The following is a 21,179-nucleotide window of genomic DNA, read 5'->3' as shown; positions in this document are numbered from 1 at the left end:
TCCAGGCATTCAGCTACAATCACAGTAAAAAAAGCCTTTTAATTATGGTCTAAAATAATGTCTTTCCTAACGTGAGTCTAGAATGGAATCCTTTAAGCTGTTCAACTCGTCTGCGATAATACCATGGCATTTTACACTCTAATAATCACTGTGCAAATCTGTGATTATAAGTACACGTGTTCGGAAAAACATGTTATTTGACTACAGTTAGTTTCACTAAAATGGCAAACACAAATACATGCAAAACACTAAAAACACACATATTAGACAGTTATGTGTCAGCCACCCTCTCCATTGAAATGCATTTTTTGATTTGCTTATAACTTATGACCCTATGGACGGATTTGCATGAAATTTGACAATCCACTAACTTGGTCAGCTAAGTTTTAAATGTCAGATTTTATGATGTTTTATCCGCAGTCAAAAAAAAGTTAAACAGGGAGAGGGCAGTGTGAAAACGTGTATATTTACCTTTGAGCTCCCATAGGAAATTTAGGTGAAAGATAGAGCAAGAACCTAAGCCAGACAGTAAGATTTCTTTCATTTGGTGTAAGTCTGCTCAGTAGTTTTTAAGATATTCACATTAAAAACAGGTGCCAATGTGGCTAAAGGGGTTAACACTTTTGTTTATCTCTGCTATTTAACTCAGTCCTTTCAATCATAGTTTGAATTTTTTACACAATGTCAATGGCTGGATTAGGGCTGACATTTTTTTTCAGCCATCTTGAAGCTTGACTCAAGAGTTACACGCTTTGAAAAAAAAAAAACAAGTGTGGAGCCAATCCCAAAGGTGACCGACACCTGGGCAGTGGTGAGGGGAACCTAGACAGATGAAAAATATAAGGAACATTAAGAAAAAAGCGCTGTTTTAAGCATGCTAATCTGGATTCAGAGAAGACCACCCAAAAGCTTGTCAGTGACCATTGTAAGTGCTTAATTCAACCACTACTTTGTCCCTGTTTCATGAGTATGAGCCAACTCATGAGTTTCATGCAGTGTGTGTGTAAAACAAAAAGCCAAATTGTGAGGAGCCTGACGATCCACCGGCCCGGAAGTGGGAGAAAACCAGGCAGAACACTTGGGAGGCAGTCAGCGGTCTAGCGGCGAGGGAGGAGACGACGGAAGTACCCGTGGCGTCATCGGCCGGAGAGGAACAAAGAGAGGGACATCCGGAAGGAAGAGAGACTGTGCCTGGGTGGAGCAGCACAGAGGAATCCAATGAGGAGGCGGTGGCGCGAGGAGAAGGAAGCAGAAGTTCTGAGGAGCGGGAGGCAGAAGGAGACAGCAGACCCGAGAGCCCAGGAGCGGCAGATACAACGAATGAGCCCGGCGGCCCAGAGAAGAGGGAGGACGCCCCGGGTCCCTACGCCATGGCTCGGAGTGCAGGTCGTGGCACAAGGCGAGTACCATTGGGGGGAGCATTCTGGTGGGTGTGGTGGTCAGGCACAGGACCTTAAAACAGTAGTAGGTTCAGAGTTGTAACCAGCCTACCTTCATTGCCTCACTTTGTTCCCTTTTTTGTTTTACACGAAGCCCGTGGTGGTGGTGATACCTCTCAACTTAACACTTTCCCACACGACGCCTGGTGGTGGTGGCACCCAAAACATACAAGCCAAAAAGGCCCGACACTAAAACCTTGTTCCCTTTGTTTTTCCCCCCTCCCTTTTTCTCTGAATGCCCTGGGAAGACGTGACGGAAACAGCCACACCAGGATCAAGTCCTTCTGGAGCCTGAGGGGACGGCCAGAAATAACTCCTCCTAAAACTCCTAGTTTATTTAATTTGACTTATACCTAAAGCAAAGGATCATTAGTTATATATATATATATATATTTTTTTTTTCAAAAGGACAATACAAACCTTATGGGACTGAAATACAAAAGAGCCCGGAAATCCTTGTCATTCAAAAGAATAAAACCCCTGAAATCCCTATATTTTCAGCGCGTGGTGTATTCTTCTGTTACCCGCATCCCCTTCACGCCTACACAAATGAAAGATCAACTCTAAAGTGAGTGACTTGCCTTGCTTGGAAGGCAGGAGGTAACAATAACATAAGAGGAATATCTAAGGATAATTACGAAGAATAATATGTACATTGTGATAGCTATGTATATTTTTATTTGTAAAACACATTAGCCTCTACTGCTAGAGGTACCATACCTCACACGAAGAACTAAAAACCTAATATCATCTATTGGAGGGGTAGAAGCCCTTAGAAACACTGTGTACCAAGTTACATCCCATTGGAACCAAGTAAAGACAATTGATACCTACCAAACCAAATGGTTTTTATATTTGCAATGGCTGGAATAAGTGCAAATATGATGCAATCAGAAAACAGAAGTTCAAATATAACACACAAAAATAATTTGGATCCCTCATGTCATGTGACTTTAATTTGATCTATATAGAGAGTATTATCAGACTTCTAAAGTTATATATATATAAAGGACATGTTAGGGCGATCAAAATATGGAGTCTAAACACCCAATGACTGATCACTACATTGAACGTCACAAGGAGATAACTAATTTTAAATCCATGGTATTAAAGATCTCTTTCAAGGCAACAGAGGGGAAGATAGGGCACATATGCATAGAAGAAGTGAATCGAAATGGACATGTCACAATTATTGATAATGGGCACAACACAGATTATGAATGTAATGACTTTCAGTAACAAACTGTGAGACAATGTACACAAATGATACACACGCCTCCTATATAGGTTGTTTGATCATGGTGAATTTAGAGACATATTGGTTAATTACTAAGATTCCTATAGGAGCCCACATCACACTTTCTGTGCATGGGCACACAATCATTTGATGTTAAACATCGGTTATATGCTTCCTTTCACATATTCTGCTCATAGGTCGAACCAGTGTAGCCAACGGCAAATGAACTTTGGACTTTGATATGGGTGCCCACGAACATAAGACAAAATAATTTACGATAGTCAAATGCTCGTCTTCTGTGCTAAGTGATAAATGTAGATTTACATACTCAAATCCATTGGTGAATTTAACAGTACACTACTTTATAAGATAATGTTTAAAAACTATTAGGACCCTTTTTTTTCATATGTAGTGTTTTTTTATTTTTCCTACCCCACATATAGAGGAACATCATCTAGGTGTTGTATACCAGTTCTAATATCGAGCCTATAAGTAGTGTGCCATTATCGATATATGCTACCTCACATACCCAGGACTATTGCTATTATTGTTATTGGGTTATATAAACTGCACATTAGTAATATGGAAATGCACTATTCAAGAGACAACACTTCAAGACAAGTATGACTGTCTTTTAAAATCAGGCTTTCATATTTTTGCTATCATATATACACCAAGAAACATTAACTTGTTGTCATTTACCGATTATAGTATGCCGACAATACGCAACTTGTCTTTAGGGAGACATGCTGCCTCACAAAGTGAGGAACAATGTTACTATTGATGTTGGGTTGCATACTCATTCCAATATGGCGTCCATACGCAGTATGCCATTAAGGATAAGGATACGTGACCGGAACTATAAAACTGGGGCCAACATTGCACCCCATGTGTAACTGCAATACATATACGAGGAGTTACGACTGCACACTGGTGAGTCTCGTGCCCTTGGGAGTTAGATTAGAGTATATTACACAGCACTTTATAAGTCAATTTTTACTGAATTTGATCATAATGTTTTTCGTCCCAATCACTTATCTTTAAGATTTAGTGGTGACATTCCTTTTCTCTCTCTCTCAACGGTCTGTCCAACAAAGCAACACTTTGTAAAATAGTAAAATACTGATCACAGTATTTATGTGTAATGATGTACAATAATGTAGGGGGGTCACATTGTTGTTTTCAATCTTGGTCTGCCTAGTTCGACAAATATGGCATCACTTTATAAAATAATGCTCTCAGAAATAGCTTATATTATATATATTATATATAGCTTATAATTATATATGATGATGTACAACAATGTTCGAGCTGTGAACTAATTTTGTCCGATTAAGATTTTAGTCCACTCAGAGACATGATGGGTAACAAGTCAGCATTTTCTAAAAAAATACTCTCTGCTAACCACTTAATAAACCTTGCATAGTACTATACAGACCATTTCTGCTTCTATGCCAAATGCCACTATTAACAAGGGTTCTAATTCACATGTGGTGTTGAGTTATAATAGTTGTCACTGCCAAGTCTTCAATATGATTAACATAACACTGGTCACTTTCTGGATGCTTTATTTAGTGTAACTTGCCATTACATATTCCACAAAGATTTTTCAAAGATAGAATACTGCCCTAAGCCCAACTCCCATGTAATATAATAAGTACCAGTTTGTATTAACCACTCCATATTGCGTTTCCTTTTCAAAATATTAATTTTGGACGTGACTTCAAACATGCTTGTGGTGTGGACCAACACTATGAGCTATCACCTACCCATCTGATTGCTTAAAATGAAACTGGTTAACGCATGGGCATTTGTTTAGCATATACCATCTTCACAAATTTGATTATATGTAAAATAAGATGGTGTGGTGTACATTGCACTGATCAAATGAGTACTGTTTTTACACTAATGTTGATTAGCTATCTTTGTGTCACACGTACCAGCATATGGTTAATGCTTGAACTCAACAATTTCTCTAATCAGATCTGGGATCAATTGCTTTTGAAAATACGTGTTCATTACAAAGGTCATACATAACTTGATTACCTATGGTACACATAGATTAATTTACAACTATTACCTGCCTTCATTATTAGGATATGCACAATGTAAACCAGTGCTTAATTTATGCAGGTGCTTGGCCCCGGCACCTTAATGTTAACACCAGCACTGACATTGTGGTACTGTCTGTCTAATTTTTAATGGTACACAGCAGGTTAACAGGTAAATAAACACTTAAAAATAATTCTAGCGCATCCTTGCCATTCATACTGCTCTAGGTAGCCTGGAATTTTCCATGCCACATTTATAGGATTATGATGTTTAGTACAGAGTGTTTATACTGGCATGCGGAATCACTGGCAGGTCGTGTTGGTGGTGCATGTGCAGTGGCCTCCTACGGAAGGTTGTATGACGTTACAACGCATACTTTTACAACGCATGCCGTTACAAAGCATTTTTCACATCGCAACATCCTTTACAACGCATTCCATTACAACGCATGCCATTACAACGAATTGTCTAAAACTACCTTTCCAACGCATTCCATAACATCGCATACTACCTTTACAACGCATACCATTACAACACATAACATTACATTTCATGGATGGTAAGTATTGGATAGTATAGGGGTAAAAAATACTATTCTAACTCCAGGGGGTGCAACAGTAGGGTAAGTGTTGATTAGTGTAGGGGTAAAAATGACTATTCTAACTCTAGGGGGTGCAACAGTAGGGTAAGTGTTGGATAGTGTAGAGGTAAAAATTACTATTCTAACTCCAGGGGATGCAACAGTAGGGTAAGTTTTGGATAGTATAAGGGTACTATGCGTGGTAATGGTATACGTTGTAATGGTATGCGTTGTAACGACTGAGTTGTAATGGTATGCGTTGTAGTGTCATGCGAAGTAATTGTCGCCTTGTAATGGCATGAGATGTAAGGGATGTTGCGATGTAATGACTGCATTGTAATGGTAGTTTGTTGTAAAAGTTGCGTTGTAAAGGCTGTTTCCCCCTACGGAATATCTTAGGCCCCGGCCCTTATTTATTTACAAAATAAGAACTGATGTGGACTCAAAAGAAACTAGAGCAATTAAAAATTTAGAGTAGAGATGCTATCATAATACTCAGAATGTATAATATATATAATTGTGCATATAGTTGATCTAAGGTTGTGAGTTTGTATATGCTATAATACGCTTGTTCCCTGACCTACACTGTGTTTGGTTTGCAGCCTTGCTAAGAGGCAAGGGATTGCCAAACTGAGGTGTTCAGAGACGCTCTCCTTTCTTATCAATAAAGGCCCACCATTATATTTTTGGGAGTTATTATGATGGCAGAGGAGCAGCAAACAGGCAACAGTAGTTCAAGTTTGAGCTCTAGCGGCAGGCACAAATTGGCTTCCCTAATACTGGAGGGCTGGGGGATGGCCTGACCACTGCTTATTCATGAATAACAATCATGTTGCAGCTTCCATTGCCAGTGTAAAGGTGGCAGAACAAAAAGGTTTACTCAAGTTGTGCAGCAAAGTGTTGTCACTGCAGCCAGTAGGTGGGACAGGCCTCCAGCTAGGGCCGTCACGGGGGGGGGGGGGGGGGGGGGGGGGAGCAAGTGAGGCTAACTGCCACAGGCCCTGCTCTTTGCAGGACCCTGGGCTACTACTGTTAACTCTATTTAATTATCACTTAAGCATGCCTCTCCTGCTTATATGATAGTAATGATGAGGGAGATACCGTCTCGTTTTGTATTTTGAAAGAAGTCCTTAAGCACCAGGGAGGAGCCCAGCAATGATTCCACATTAAGGGGGTCATTAGGATGGAGGATTTTCCGCATCCTCCGGGCCGGCGGAAGCCACCGCCGGCCCGGAGGATGCGGAAAATCCTCTGCGGACCCACCAGGACCCACCGCCACATTAGGATGGCTGGTGGGTCATGGTTTAGGTCCGCAGCTTTTCCGCCGCGGCTGGCTTACAACCGCGGCGGAAAAGCACTAAAATGGTGAAGGTGTCTCTTAGACACCTTCAGCCAGATTAGGATGTGCATGGAAACATGCTTTTCCGCGGCGGCTTTTCCGCCGTGGAAAAGCATGTGTAACTGCACTGCAGGGGCCCATTGCGGGCCCCCTAGGTGTAGTGGGGGGTGCACATGGGGGGTACCTATGGTACCCCCCTGCATTTGCGTGCACAATGCAGCAGGCACCGCGCGGTGCCTGCCGCTTTGTGCACGCAAATGCTGTGCATGCATTTTTAACATTGCTGCGGGTGCAGCTTGAAGCTCCACCCGCAGCAATGTTAAAAATAGAGGATGTGACCGCCACCCTGGCGGTCACATCCTAATCTGCACAGAGGGAACGCCGCAGCCCATGCGGACGTTCCCTCATGCTCTGGGGTCGCGGACGGACTCAAGTCCGTCCGCGATCCTAATGACCCCCTAAGTTAGAGATATAGGACCCACAAAAAGCCCTGAGAGCTCTGTCTCCTGCCTGTGAATTCACAAAGAGAAGATGAAGCAAACCCTGAAAACTAACATCTGTGCACAGTAGAAGCTCAATTACATCACTACTAGCTTGTAATAAGTCATTACTTTTGCTACTTGGTGTTAAAGGAAGTTACATGGTAGTAAGGCAAACCCTACATACATGAACACTAACTCAGCTGAAAATAAACAAATTACCTTGCTTTCCGGTGTTAGTCATTAGGATATAAAAACACGCCAAAAGAGCACAGCAAAGCCAAAACACCCCCAAAGGCAGATTATATCATCACATACACTTCAAGGCAGTATTTGTGCAAATAAGCCACAGTATTCTTGAGTACAGTACCTTCTGAATTAGGGCTAGGAGTAGACACAGGAAACTGGTAGGTAGGAGTATAAGGGTTGTCGTCTGCAGCAGAGAAAAGCGGAAGTGGATTTGAGAGGATCCAGATGTAAAGGTAGTTATAATTTCCACTTTCATTATCAATGGTTTATTATTTTTTTTAGGTTAGCTCAAAACAGTAAGAAGCTCAAGCTAAACTATATCATGAGAGGGATTTGCTTTTCACATGGAATCTGCAGCACACGCGTATTGTGGAAACACAAAGAAAGCTGCTGTTAGTAAACAACAGAAAGCTACTTCCTAAAGCATGTTACTTGAGCTACTTGAATGAATCAAAGCAAAGAAGGACAAGGAACAAATTCTGGCTAAACTACTGGTACCTTTTGGTTTTTGCTGGATTTCAGGAAGATCAGGGAATTTGTAGGTTGGGCAATAAGTGTTTTCATCTGGAGTGTCTAAGGAGAGGCACAAATTGTGAAAAAGAACAGAGATGAGAGCTGTAAAGAGCAAGAAATGGTGAGCAAGGTATGATAATCCTATTGCTGCATCTCACATCTGTGTCCTATCTTGCAGAGTACAAATTAAGCCCCACGATTCAGTGACAGCAAGGCTGAGAAGAATAGGTGCTTCGAACTGAATATCTATACGTGCCATTTGTAAACGATTACCACGTGAATTGCAAATATTTGAGGAAAATAATGAAAGGGATGCCTTACTGAACTGTAGCACAGTAGGCTCCAAATACAGACCTACATGGACTATTAGACAGATCCTAAATTCCTTGAACACTCCAGGTGAAATTCCACAAACAGAAATACTACATTTAAAAGCAGGTTTGCTATCTTCTATCTGTTTTCATGGTTTCTGTTTTTATTCAAAACATAACACCTAATGATAACTGACCAACAATATAGTCATTGAAAATCTATTCCATAACAATTGATAATCTATGACTTTAACTTCTCATTAGGGCAAACACCAGAAAATTAATTATGTAATTGCTAAAATGTTTGACTGTTTAATGGGGAGAGATTAATTGATGAGATTTTGAGAATATAAACCAGGAAATAAATTATGTACAACACATAATTTAGTTTACCAAAAATCTGAATGATTTATTACTTTCCATTTTCAAGCATAAACCACGAACACGTAAAAATGTGTAATATTTGGGTAAAAAACCAGGACTACTTGATTAGTGATTTTGCTTGCAGTGGAATGAAGTGCCATTTTTAATTATGAAACAAGATTTTCAATGCGTAATGGCACCTCTAAACTTAAAAGCGTAAAGCTTATTGTCAACAAATATACCTGACATTTGCCCTAATCAAAGTCTTGACCATTTCCCAGTCATAATTGCATTTTTTTTAAATTAATTGTTGGTGCACCACTATCCTTCAAGTTTGAGGGGTATGTCTTTAAGTGTGCGGAATCCATGCAAACTGCACGTGATCACAATAATGTATGCCCTGATTTTAGCACTGAATGGATAAGCATTTCCGTATAACATTATGAGCGTGAAAAGACCAATTTTAGAACCTTTATTAATGTCAGAAAAACGTATTGCTCTTCAGAAGTGAGACAAAATGAGGTCAAACAGATGTGTTTCCAGTTTAGTCAGAAACACATATAACTGCCATATTCATTCAATAATGATAGGGCTAAAGACGATAGTTTACAAACCCGCAATGTCTCCTTTTCTGACAACACTTTGTCTGTCACTTCCTTTACAAAGTAGAGGGGCAACCTCTAATATATGAAAGTGAATATTACCGATATGGGTAATCTCCTCATAATGATTTGGAACTGGTGATCTCACTTTTTTCTAGCAAGTAGAAGGTTTATGCTCACTTCATTAATCTTTTGAGTAGTCTATTCAAGGCAAAATATTTTACAGGGGCATCATACAGTAAATTACCTAAGAACTGTCACAGGGTGCATAATGTTTTATTAAACTCCTTTCACGATATAGGGAAAGATACTAAACTACCCTGTTTGTAGGTGGTGCGCAAGATGCTGAATGCTAACTCAAGGTGCCTTGTATATAAATTAGGGTAGTCTGCACTATAATGTTCTGGACATGTGCTGGTAAGCCTAAAAGACAGCTATTGTGTAACCCCTCAGAAAGGTCATTTCTGGGGCATGTCACATCCAGGTGGCTGTTGTAATTTGCCTCAAGCAGTGAAGGAAAGCTCCTCAGTATGGAGAGTTGGAAGTTTGTTTCTTTTAGCTCGGCCAGCGAATGCCCTCCAGAGGCTTTTAGATGGTTTTAACAATGTTATGCTCAGTCTTAAACTTAAGTTGAATCTGGAAAAGTCTTTAGTTATGTCATGTGGCCCAAAAAATATTAAATCTAAAACATTTTTTTATAGGAGGGAGACTCACTGAGAAAGTGTTTTCTTCGAATTACTTAGGCACTTTATTGGACACTAATGGGCGATGGGACAGGCTAATGACTCAAAGAGCGCAGAAAACGGGGACAGATGGTGACGCAATATTTAGAATTGCCAAAAGGCTGGGTCAAAAGCCGATCTGGGAAATGCTTCAGTTCTATAACAGTAAATGTCTATAAGTGGGCACCTGTGGTGCTGGTGTTTGGGGTCATGCTCCTTCAGGGAAACCTCAGCTTGCCAAAAACAGCTTTGTGGGCAGATTGTTAGATGACCGTAAAAATACCGTGAGCCTCTTCGCACAAATGAAATTTGGTTTATGTTTTATCGAAGAACAAGTTGGAATGGCCCGCTTCTTTTATGGTTAGAGATATCGAATACACCTAAGACCCAATTTTCAAAAAAAGTGGTAGCCGAGGTTTACATTTAGATTACATGACTGCTATCCTATGGCTGGCTTATATAAAAAATACCTTTTGATGCCTTGGGCTTCACTCATTTTTTTGACAGTCCTGAAAATGTTGATCATAGTTCCAAAAAGATTGTTAAATGGGGCATACAGAGCATTTAGACAAGAAACTAGGCTTGAAAGAATACCTAACATGTTATCTGTCATTAGGTGCATGCAAATTTCTGTATCTACAGGCTTGGAGCCCTAACTAATCTGGATAACTAAGCCAGAGCATAGATTCTATCTCGATAGGTTGAGTTTGAATACAGTCCACTTTCATGTGGCCTTTCCAATAGAATGCACTTGACATACATCTCTTCCATGTTGTCCATATGATGCGGCTACCGCTCAATCTACTATGCACTTCATGCTCTTTTGCACATTGTAGGACTTCCTTAGATTAAACTTTTTGCTTTCCATTCTTTTACTTAAAGAAAAATGTTTTTATTTTATTTAGAAGATTTTCCAATACAGTACAGTCGAATAGACTAAACACGGTCCTGCCCCACCTCATTCATAATTCGCAAGTAGGATACCTTAAAAACAGGCTTTCCATTCTTTTAAACAAGTATTTTGTATCCCATAAAGAGGGCCTAATTTATTTGCAAAGTTTATCTTATGCTGAAATTTGCAATGCTGACCTTAGCTATATTGTTGCTGCAATCAAAATAAGAAGCATGTATGCACATTAACCCCTTCCATGCTTATGACGAGCCCAGCACGTCATGAGGCACAGTGGAGCTGTGCTCATGACCAGCTGGGCTCGTCATAACTGCCGCGGTGTGCCCACCCACAATTGATTCCCCGCCTGTGTGGGAGAATCAATCAGTGGGCAGAGTTGTGACGAGCCCAGCTCGTCATGAGCACAGCTCCACAGTGCCTCAAGACGAGCTGGGCTTGTCATGAGCACCGCGACGTGCGCCGTGCGCCACAAAGGTGTTAACCACTGGTCATATGATTACTATCTAACCCAGAATTGCTGTAGTTAGCAATTACAGTCGCTTTTTAGTAGAACGTATGCATTTCAATTATATTGGACGGGTTGCTGGTGATGTTGGTTTGTCTTTGAAGGAATTTTGACACATCTTATCTATGTTATATGTCTTTATTGCTTTTAATTACACAAATGTAAAATGATCTTCATTCTTTACTTTTATCGTCGCATATATTGGCCGAATAAAGATTTCAACTGACAGACTGTCCATGAAACTGATTTTCAGATAAAGGACAACTTGGTATTGAAGTGGATTGAAAGTGTTTTACTGTTTGCGAAGGAATCCAGCTTGACCCAGGAGGGGGGCAGGGCATGCAACAACTAGGTTATGTATGGGAGAACCTAGTATGATAGGTACATGCATTTCCTATTGATTCAGTCAGAGGAAGCCTTTTTCCATACTGGTGGATATATGCTTCAAGGTCCTGAGGACACCCTACACAGAGTACGTCTTGAGTTCAATGCATATTATTAGCAAATATCTGCATATAAAGGTGGTAAAGCACAATGGGACATGAGAGAGACCATATGCATACACTGAATAGGATTAGGGACAACAGGTGGGTTCTATTTGAACCCAAATGTAAAGGTTTTTCTGTTGGATTTGGCTGAGCAATGTCGATATGCTGAGGCTGATTTAATGGCACAATGTGGAACAGTAGTCCTGATCAAGAGTGATTTAGAATCTTAGTCAATAACGTTGGGACTTACCTAGTATTAGTGTAGCAGAAGCAACTCCATTGGGGCCCAGGTGTGAGAGGAGCCCACTAAAAAACACAGTCCATTTTACATACTTACATTAGGACCCATGGCACTATTGCTACAATAAGCTAAATTTGTTAGAAACAACTGTGCCCCACTTGAGGTTCTGTGTTATACGCGGTTTGGTTATCATGTCATCCTTACCGAGGTGCTTTACCATTGCCTTTCTCAAGATACTGCCTTGAAGAGCAGGTTAGAAATGAGTCATTTGTCCAGCTAGGCCCTGAAACTTGCAGTAGGTTTCTATAGAAGTGTAGTAATGAACATCCTTATTCTGCCTGTGCTTTCAGTCTAAGGAGGAGGCCGGTGGCTGATGTTTCGGGCAACACACTTCCTCGACGCATCTAAACAAGTGTGTATTCTGGTATTACCTGAGTAAAGTGTTCTTCTTCTAAAAATGTTGGTGCTGTGTACTCAGAGGACAAGTCGCTGGCATTTTAAGGGCTGCAGAGTATATGATTCACCCCTGAACAACCAAGTGCTCATACCTCAGGAAGGTAAAAGAGACTTATTAAAAATCCCAGGTCAGTCATTTCTCAGTCTTAGCTGTGACTGCAGGCCCGCTCTCAGCGCGCACGTTCCAGGACTGCAGGGGACTCAGGTTGCCAGAATACACATAGGAAAGAGGTTAAGGACATGTAAGGGTAACATTTTAAGGTTTCTAAGGTACAGTGCAACAGGCATTAATATAGATGACACAAGGTATGAGCATAGAATACAGGGTGTTGGGTAAGAATTCTGAGCTTTAAAATCGAATAAGTCCGTTGTAAATTGAGGTTTAACCGTTGGCCAGTTCAGCCGCACCAAGTTTCTCAAAAAGATGAATTCCTTGAACGCAAAAGGGGTTGGGTGAAATCATGATCCAACGGAGAATATTTGCATCTACAGTTGTGTTCCAGTAGTGTTTTTTCCCTTCTTCTTGCCCTTCTCACAGTGAACGATGTTTGTGCCTTGAGTATAGAGTGATACCTTGTGTACTGCTCTTTAGCGAGAAGCGTGTTTGTGAATTGAGTCTAGAGTGATATCTAGTGTACTGCTCTTTAGCAAGAAACATCACCGAAAATGTAAGACTACGTAAGCACTACACTGCTCTAGCCCTTACTTGTGTTTATTATGAAAGTGTCTGGTATAAATTGAGTTATGGGCGGACAGGATCAAGGGAAGTCACCCCTCCAAAAGGGACCCCAGTGCTTTATATGTATGTGAATTATGGGCATATGACCTGCATGTATTTGATTAAATGGCACTGGTACCCCAAAATAGAACCCTCTAAATGATTTCTGGCTGTGAGAACATTTGATTTGGATACAATAGTGCACGGAAGGCAAGTTTTGGAAGCAAGAAAAAGTGGGGTGCCAGAAATTCAATGGAATTCACATACTGATTGGTATGAAGAGACATCTAAGAGACTCCATGAGTCTCGGTTGCGGTGTCTTAACCCCTTCGATGCTGATGACGAGCTCAGCTCGTCATCAGCCACGGGGGCGTGTGCGGATGACGAGCTGAGCTCGTCATCTAACGCGGCTTTTGGAAAAAAGCCGTGTAGGGGAAAAATAACCGCCGCAGCGATGCGGTTAAGGATTATAAGGAAAAAATAAAGGAACAAGTGAATGAATTGAAAGAAAAATGCAACAATTGACTAATGACAAGGTGACAGAAAAAATGTACAACAACTTGATGGTTAAACCTAGTGCTCCAATGTATCCGCAGCTCAAAGAAGAACCCTTACCTACGATGATGAGACTCCTGAAGACATTGTAAATTTTCTCGCAGGGTTACATCCTACTCCTACATCCATTCTCTTCACCGCTATACACACTCAGGTAACCTCAGCACCCCAGAGGAAACATCCTACCCTCCTCCATCTTACAAAGCCGAGAAGTGCAGGACTAGTACGAGCACGCAGGGTGCCACACTAACGCTCCCAACTTCTCCTAATAGAAAGACAGTTCATAAGTCACAAATGGCCAATGTCTCATCTCCAGTTGTTGCTCCCACTTGCAGTCACGTAATGCAAGAGGTGGATATTCTCATGACTCCACTAAGGCTATTACCCAGTGCAATAGTGCCTTAGTTATGGTCCATGCCTTCCGGACACCAGGACATTAAACAAAATTATGTTACAAAAGTTTCCAATATTAGGTAAGAAACCCAAAGTTTCAAAGAGGAACTAGCGATCATCTTTAACTGTTCAGTAATGTCACTTTTACTGACCTCCAAAACCCAACATTGATCTAGTACACAACACACCCAAAATGAGATTCTTTTAAAATCTGCAGGTCACGGTCCTTTAAACAGATGTCCAGTCCTGAACCCTACGTCCCTCTTACCGAGCTACCAGGAAGGTGAGCAGCATTACTGCTTCACCGTCATAACACAACTGGTGATGCCATCCCCTTGCGGATGTTCAAGCACACACCTGAAGCCCCACCCACTGTTGAAGGGCACAGCATGAACAGAGAGTGGATAGCAGCTGACAGGTTTGGGATAGAGAGGGGAAGGAGTGTGGGGTTGAGGAAGGTCCAGCTGTGACAAACATTTTATTGACCATAATTGCAATGCCATAAACTTGTGATGCATCATGATCTTGTCTATGAAAGAGACAGGTAAAGGTCCCAGAGTACAAGGGCAGTATAGATGTGGCACAGCGCCCAGACAAGGTGCAGAATTGAGATCATTTTACAGTACTGAAATAACAGGACAGGTATGTCCTGGTTAAGTGCATTGTTAGGCAATGTTTCATCTTAGCTCATCAGATAACATCACTACATTGAGAGAATTTATTAAATAGTGAGTTTTTAAACATGAATGAGAAACATTCCTAACCCCTCTCCACTAAGGACAGTGCTATTAGTTAACTAAGTGGAAAGACAGGGGTCATGTGTTTTCTATATGTGGGTTAGATACTTATATTGCATGGAGCAAAGGTTTAGCCTATTACATCAAACAAAATAATTTTTTTGTGCAGCACACATGCTGAACTCACATATTTGAGGTTACTGTGATATGAAATAATGAGGAAAAAGGAGGCTCAGTGAAATAAAACACTTGCCATGGATCTCACAATTTGAAAACAGTCTATGGGTGAACACACAGTATTCTTTGAGCATGTACACTAAACAGGTGTGCACCAAACTATACACGTTGATTGTTGCAGCAAATCCAGGACTTAGCTTGTACCCACTTAGATTTACCTTAAGCATGAGGGACTACCTACTCTCTTAATACTTGGTGATCATCAATTCAAAAATAGAAAGGAGTTTTCCCCAATGCTTTGGGTTGGATCTGTGTAAGAATATATTAGTGAACATGTGCCTTTGTTGGATCAGCTGCTTACATTAATATGTTCCAACAGTAGTTTTTCTTATTTGCGATGGCTTTGTGGTAGTCCCTCATGAGGATGTTTTCATTCTGTCTTGTATGTCCTTGGCAATTGTACTGCACTTATGAAATTCTAGTTGAGATTTGTCCATAAGAAAGATGAGACCACAGCAAATGTAGCAGGCATATTACCAAGAGGGTCATTATACAGCTGTTCGGGCAAGGCCCCTACCTGATGGATGTTTCACACTGAAAAGAATGTTACATTGAATTTGCGGCAGACTTTCCTTGTTGGTCAGATAGAGAACTGGCTCAGCTGTTTGAGGTCTCTTGGTTCAGGAATGTGTTTAGGCCTGGCATAGAACAGGGACAAGCATGTTAACCTGGTGTCGATCGCCTTCAAGGGCGGAGCTTAGTGCAGTGTTCATTGAAGCATCTTGGAACTTGAAGGCGATCAACACAAAAGTTGAAACTTAACATGGTGAGCCGCCAATGCTTGATGTTTGCCCAGGAAGAAGAGGCGTGAAATGCCTCGAAACGCGTCAGCTTTTTAATAACAAGACTGTCATTGCAACGAAGAAAAAGACTGCAATGAGGTAATACAAGACAGTGAGGTCAGAAATGTGGGAGAGTGCCCCTTCAATGCTTCAGGGCGTTAGTTTGTAATGAAGAAATCCTACACGGCAGCCTGGCCGTGGAAGTGAGCACCACTCGTTAATACGAAGGCTGAGGAGCGGGACGAGCCAGCTCCGCGCAGCACCACACTTCATTTGCAAATTATGTTTGTTCTTCGTTGCAGATCCTACAAAGGAATGAGAACATTGCATTAATAATTCAAGGCATTGAACCTACTGAGGATGTCACTAATACTCAATGTGAGGGACCACAAGTCCCAAGATGCTTCAATGAACACTGCACTAAGCTCCGCCCTTGAAGGCGATCAACACAAAAGTTGAAATTTAACATGGTGAGCCGTCAATGCTTGATGTTTGCCCAGGAAGAAGAGGCGTGAAATGCCTCGAAACGTGTCAGCTTTTTAATAACAAGACTGTCATTGCAACGAAGAAAAAGACTGCAACGAGGTAATACAAGACCGTGAGGTCAGAAATGTTGGAGAGTGCCCCTTCAATGCTTCAGGGCGTTAGTTTGTAATGAAGAAATCCTACACGGCAGCCTGGCCGTGGAAGTGAGCACCACTCGTTAATACAAAGGCTGAGGAGCGGGACGAGCCAGCTCCGCGCAGCACCACACTTCATTTGCAAATTATGTTTGTTCTTCGTTGCAGATCCTACAAAGGAATGAGAACATTGCATCAATAATTCAAGGCATTGAACCTACTAAGGATGTCACTAATACTCACTGTGAGGGACCACAAGTCCCAAGATGCTTCAATGAACACTGCACTTAGCTCCGCCCTTGAAGGCGATCGACACAAAAGTTGAAATTTAACATGCTGAGCCGTCAATGCTTGATGTTTGCCCAGGAAGAAGAGGCGTGAAATGCCTCGAAACGCGTCGGCTTTTTAATAACAAGACTGTCATTGCAACGAAGAAAAAGACTGCAACGAGGTAATACAAGACCGTGAGGTCTGAAATGTGGGAGAGTGCCCATTCAATGCTTCAGGGCGTTTGTTTGTAATAAAGAAATCCTACACGGAATATATATATTCCAATGTTGTTTGACATCTTGGACAGCCTTTCTGTTAGAGAGCATTGCATCCATAAAACCCCAAGCCTTATTCTGAAAAGAAAGACTTTGATGTGCTTCATTTTATTAAGTTTAATCCCTCTCCAGGGGGTGTGGTGTTGTGTCTATTGATTTGTTGTGTTTGAGCCACCGTGTGATATTTTCTATTATCTGGCAGTGTGACGCAAGACTAACACTCAAATATCAACCAGCTGAATTGGTCACTGTTTTAAAAGATGTAAAAACACTGAATTTCAACACAGAATTGGTGTAATTAAACAGACTAAATTGGTAAGCCCTGTAATGCCTCCTAAAAACATTACAAAGTTTAACGCCACTATTTTGGAGCAATTTCTTTTAACACTTTTAACTCAATATGTAGCTATGCTTAAATTAACAGTTGAAAAATGTAAAGTATTTTAAAAATATAAATATTCTACAGTTCTCCACTATAATATAGGTTTACCCTGGATACAACTTTTGTGGAAAAAATTGTAAAGAATGTGAGTAGCCAGTTGTTACCAGTGGATCGCTGAGACTACGTCCTACTACTGGCCATTAGTATGTTACAAATTGAACAAGTAACATATTAATTGACAGTGTTTTGGCCATTTTAAGGTACTATTTCCCTGACTTCTTTTTCACAATAAAACATGGGAAAACAAAACGAATTGACAGCATTAATGTTCCACATGGGAATGTGACAGCCATGCAAATTACCTTTGTTGAGCTTGTGGATCTGTTTAAACATTGTCTTATACCAGTCTTTAGATTTTTCCGTGTTCTAGGATAAAAGATGATTGGCAAGTATTACAAAATATCGATTTTATCTACTAGTTTTCATATTTCTGTACAATTAAACCAGTTTATTACAGTGCATTGATGTTATTTCTTTTTAATTCAAAGTATACTTTGCACCTAAAAACATTTTAAAATAAAGGGAGAGCAACCCAAGACATGGAACATACTTATTCACTGTAACAGTCATTAGAAAAGGTACATATACCATGAACATTCACACATAACAAAATCTAGTAACAAAATGAGAAAAGATACAACCACTTACAAAAATATGTTGACATCAAGGCCCCTGGAGTAATGGACTTATGGTACCCTAGTTTTACTGCCCACTAAAGGACATGTGAAATATGTCCTTGGTGGCATTAGTGTTCATGGCACTCTTGCTTCGCCTGTGGGTGGCTGAGGACTGTGTAACAGAGGAAGTGACATGGGGAATCTGTCATTTACAAAAAGAAACTGAAGAAGGCAGGATTGAAGGTGGGCTTCTTTAAGCCACATGGTGGTGCAAACATGGATGATTATTATGTCAAAAGTTTAGGAGCAACTGTAGCTTCCTCAGAGGCTATCCATAGAGAGACAAACAAAATCAAGAGCTAGTTGATTGCCTTTCTGATCTGCATGGTGACACAAGAGTTAAAACACTGATTATATAGTCCAGGCTGTTCTTCTTGAATTGAGATTTAAGAACATGGAGAATATTGCAGCACAAGGGTAACCTACACAAAAGGTGTACAGTGGTTTTAATTGTTAGACTGGAGAGCAAAATGGAGACGCAGAAGAATGACAAACGAGCGGCCAACATAAGAATTTGGGAATGCCTGAGGAGGTGGGTAGTCTAATCTAAGGCCTGAAAGGGAGACAATTTTAAATTTTACATGAACTCTGGCATTGACAAGGATCCCATATTACTAAAAATAACAACCAGGCTGGCATCCTACCATTGAGGAGTTGCACTGAGTGCACTCAGTATGCCATTGGACATGCTAAGAGACACCTCAGCCATGGAACACATCCTATAAGTGACAGAAATGTAAAAAAAAGCCTTTACTATATCACTAAAATGCTGCAGTCACTTGATATACACTTTGAGACTCTGGAGAAGGAATTAGGTTTTCAAGAGTTGTGATAAGACCTAGCCAGACTAAAATCCTGGGCCCCCATTACGTTTCCCCTCATAAACTGAGGCTAAACACGGCGAGAAAATTCATGTTTACCAATGTACGAGCAGCAAAAAGATTTTTTTGCCACTGCCAAAGTGGACAATGACATTGGCTGAAACATGATAACATGGTGGGTGACTGTGCACCCCGATGTGGACAGCTCAACCTTAAAGATTAAGCATTGCAGAAGCGGGGGGGATTTTCTACCTGGCTCAGACTCAATCTAAGCGGAGCTAGTATGAGAACTGTTTTAACCCCTTTGATGCTCATGACGGAACGGTTCCGTCATGAGCATCGGTCGAGCTGTGCTCATGACGGAACCGTTCCGTCATGACCACACCCATTTTCATTAGGGCCCAGCACCGGCGGTAAATCTGCACCGCACGGATGAGGTTAAGAACAGGTAACCTCACACATAAGTTATAGACCTATAGTTCAAGACGTCACTATAAATGCCTCCTTGGGTGCTTCATTTGGAGATCTACTTAGTGTGGGCTTAATTTTTCACAAATGTGTGTGGTAATGCATTTGTGGATCTCTTTGTGCTTTACCTTTTTCTAAACTGTGTTATGTGAACAATGCATTGTTGTATTGTAATGACTGTAATGTTGAACTTAATAAAACCGTTTTGAGCATAGACACGCAGCAAATATAAGAGTCGCCCTGTTGGCCAGGCAAAGACTGTGATACTGTGAGTCCTTTTTCAAGCGATAGGCAACACAAGAAGGAATGTTCATGAAGTCTGATTTCATTGAAAGTTCAATACATGTTTTTGGTAACATTTGAGAGCAAATGGCTATCTGACCTGCTAATCAGCATGCCTGATGTCATACCAGGTAATGGTCTGTTTTCTGCAGCTTTTCATACTGTATCTGGCATAGTGTGAGATAGGCATGGGGGGGAAGTATGGTCATGTGAAAGGCAGAGAAAGGCACCAAAAGTCATGTGAGTTTAAAGCTGATTCCCCACTATATGCCTTTCTCCTCTCTCCTACTTTTTTTGCTTTATTGGGAAGGAGGACATGGCAGGAAAGCAGGCAGTGTTGTGGATTGGGTAATGGGAGAGCGGGTTGTGCTTTATGAGTGTACAGAGAAAGAGGTACATTTCTAATCAAGTCCGTGCCTTAATTCACCTAGCTGCTTTGCGAAATTGACACCACTTTTTAAGAAATGTAGATAAGGGGGTAAGACTTTGAGAGTTGGGAAAACAAGTATAAGAGTTGTAAGAGTGTGAGGAGGTTTAGAAGATGAGAAAAGCAGCAGACTAGAATGATCATCCCTGCCTGGAGCTGGTTTAATGTCTTGATGAGTGAGTTGTAAAAAGGCTAAATGACATACAGAGAGCCGGGCAAAAAACAGAAGAAAGTATTAGATTGGAAACAGAGAAGGGTAATGAGGGGGGCAGGTTATTCTCTTGAACAGTGTGAAAATCACTTTGGGTCTATTAACTTTATACCACTACCTGTAAGATGGAATAAACAGGGAGGGGTATAGGTTAAACTTCAACTAGGTAGGCGGATGGAAAGGCAGAAGTGCTGGTAAGACTGAAAGCAGAAAAGGCCTGCAAGAGGTATGACAAGGCTGTCTAGTCTGCCTATTCCCTGACCTCCCACAATGCTGCATGACCTTTTCAGGCTTAGAAGAATAGTTTAGTGGGAAGTGAAGAAGAAAAAGGAGCAGTTCTCCATAATGAACAGCTGCAGGACTGTGATCTACCCCATACAATGGCAAAGCAACTCTTTTGGGTTACAATGAACTCTTCTTCAATTCGGTACAATTCAGTGCAACAGGAGAGTTTGTAAGAAAACCATCTGCTCAGCTTTGGGCTTCACACAGTCCCAACTAAAATACTCCTAAATTAATATTAGTAATAGCAAGGGAAAAAGGCAAGGGAAATGATGCAAGGGTATGAAGAAAAAAAAGGAAGGTAGTGTTAGGAAGTGGATAGGGAAACGGATCAGTAAGAGGCTGGGGTTAGGGATGGAGAAGGGAAGGGAAAATCTGTTCCTTCCCTGCTGATCAAAATCTGGGAGTGTTACTGACTTTTCCTCCACTCCCATAGCTAAAGATGCAAGCATCTTGCTTGACACTAAGGCCCAATTAAGTTTCTCATCTTCTATGA

At 41.0% G+C, this 21,179-nt stretch overlaps 1 protein-coding gene across 33 annotated transcripts in view; it reads right to left on the bottom strand.

The window, feature by feature from the left end:
• Positions 1 to 21,179, bottom strand: part of SORBS1 (sorbin and SH3 domain containing 1) — a 1,099,691-nt gene that overhangs the window by 276,930 nt on the left and 801,582 nt on the right. For 27 of the 33 annotated variants that reach the window (XM_086922349.1, XM_086922367.1, XM_086922341.1 and 24 more), the window contains 3 exons: positions 17,818 to 17,881; positions 7,874 to 7,948; positions 7,497 to 7,559 (listed from right to left, as the gene is read on the bottom strand). In XM_086922349.1, the coding sequence (XP_086778475.1) occupies positions 7,497 to 7,559; positions 7,874 to 7,948; positions 17,818 to 17,881 (202 nt within the window). The remainder of the gene's footprint in view (positions 1 to 7,496; positions 7,560 to 7,873; positions 7,949 to 17,817; positions 17,882 to 21,179) is intronic. The other 6 variants (XM_086922354.1, XM_086922362.1, XM_086922375.1 and 3 more) reach the window with 2 other exon arrangements.

The sequence above is a fragment of the Lissotriton vulgaris genome, chromosome 5 (assembly GCF_964263255.1).
Source record: "Lissotriton vulgaris chromosome 5, aLisVul1.2, whole genome shotgun sequence".
Classification (NCBI taxonomy): domain Eukaryota; kingdom Metazoa; phylum Chordata; class Amphibia; order Caudata; family Salamandridae; genus Lissotriton; species Lissotriton vulgaris.
The sequence above is the reverse complement of the archived record's forward strand: the minus strand, read 5'-3'. Positions and strand labels throughout refer to the sequence as shown.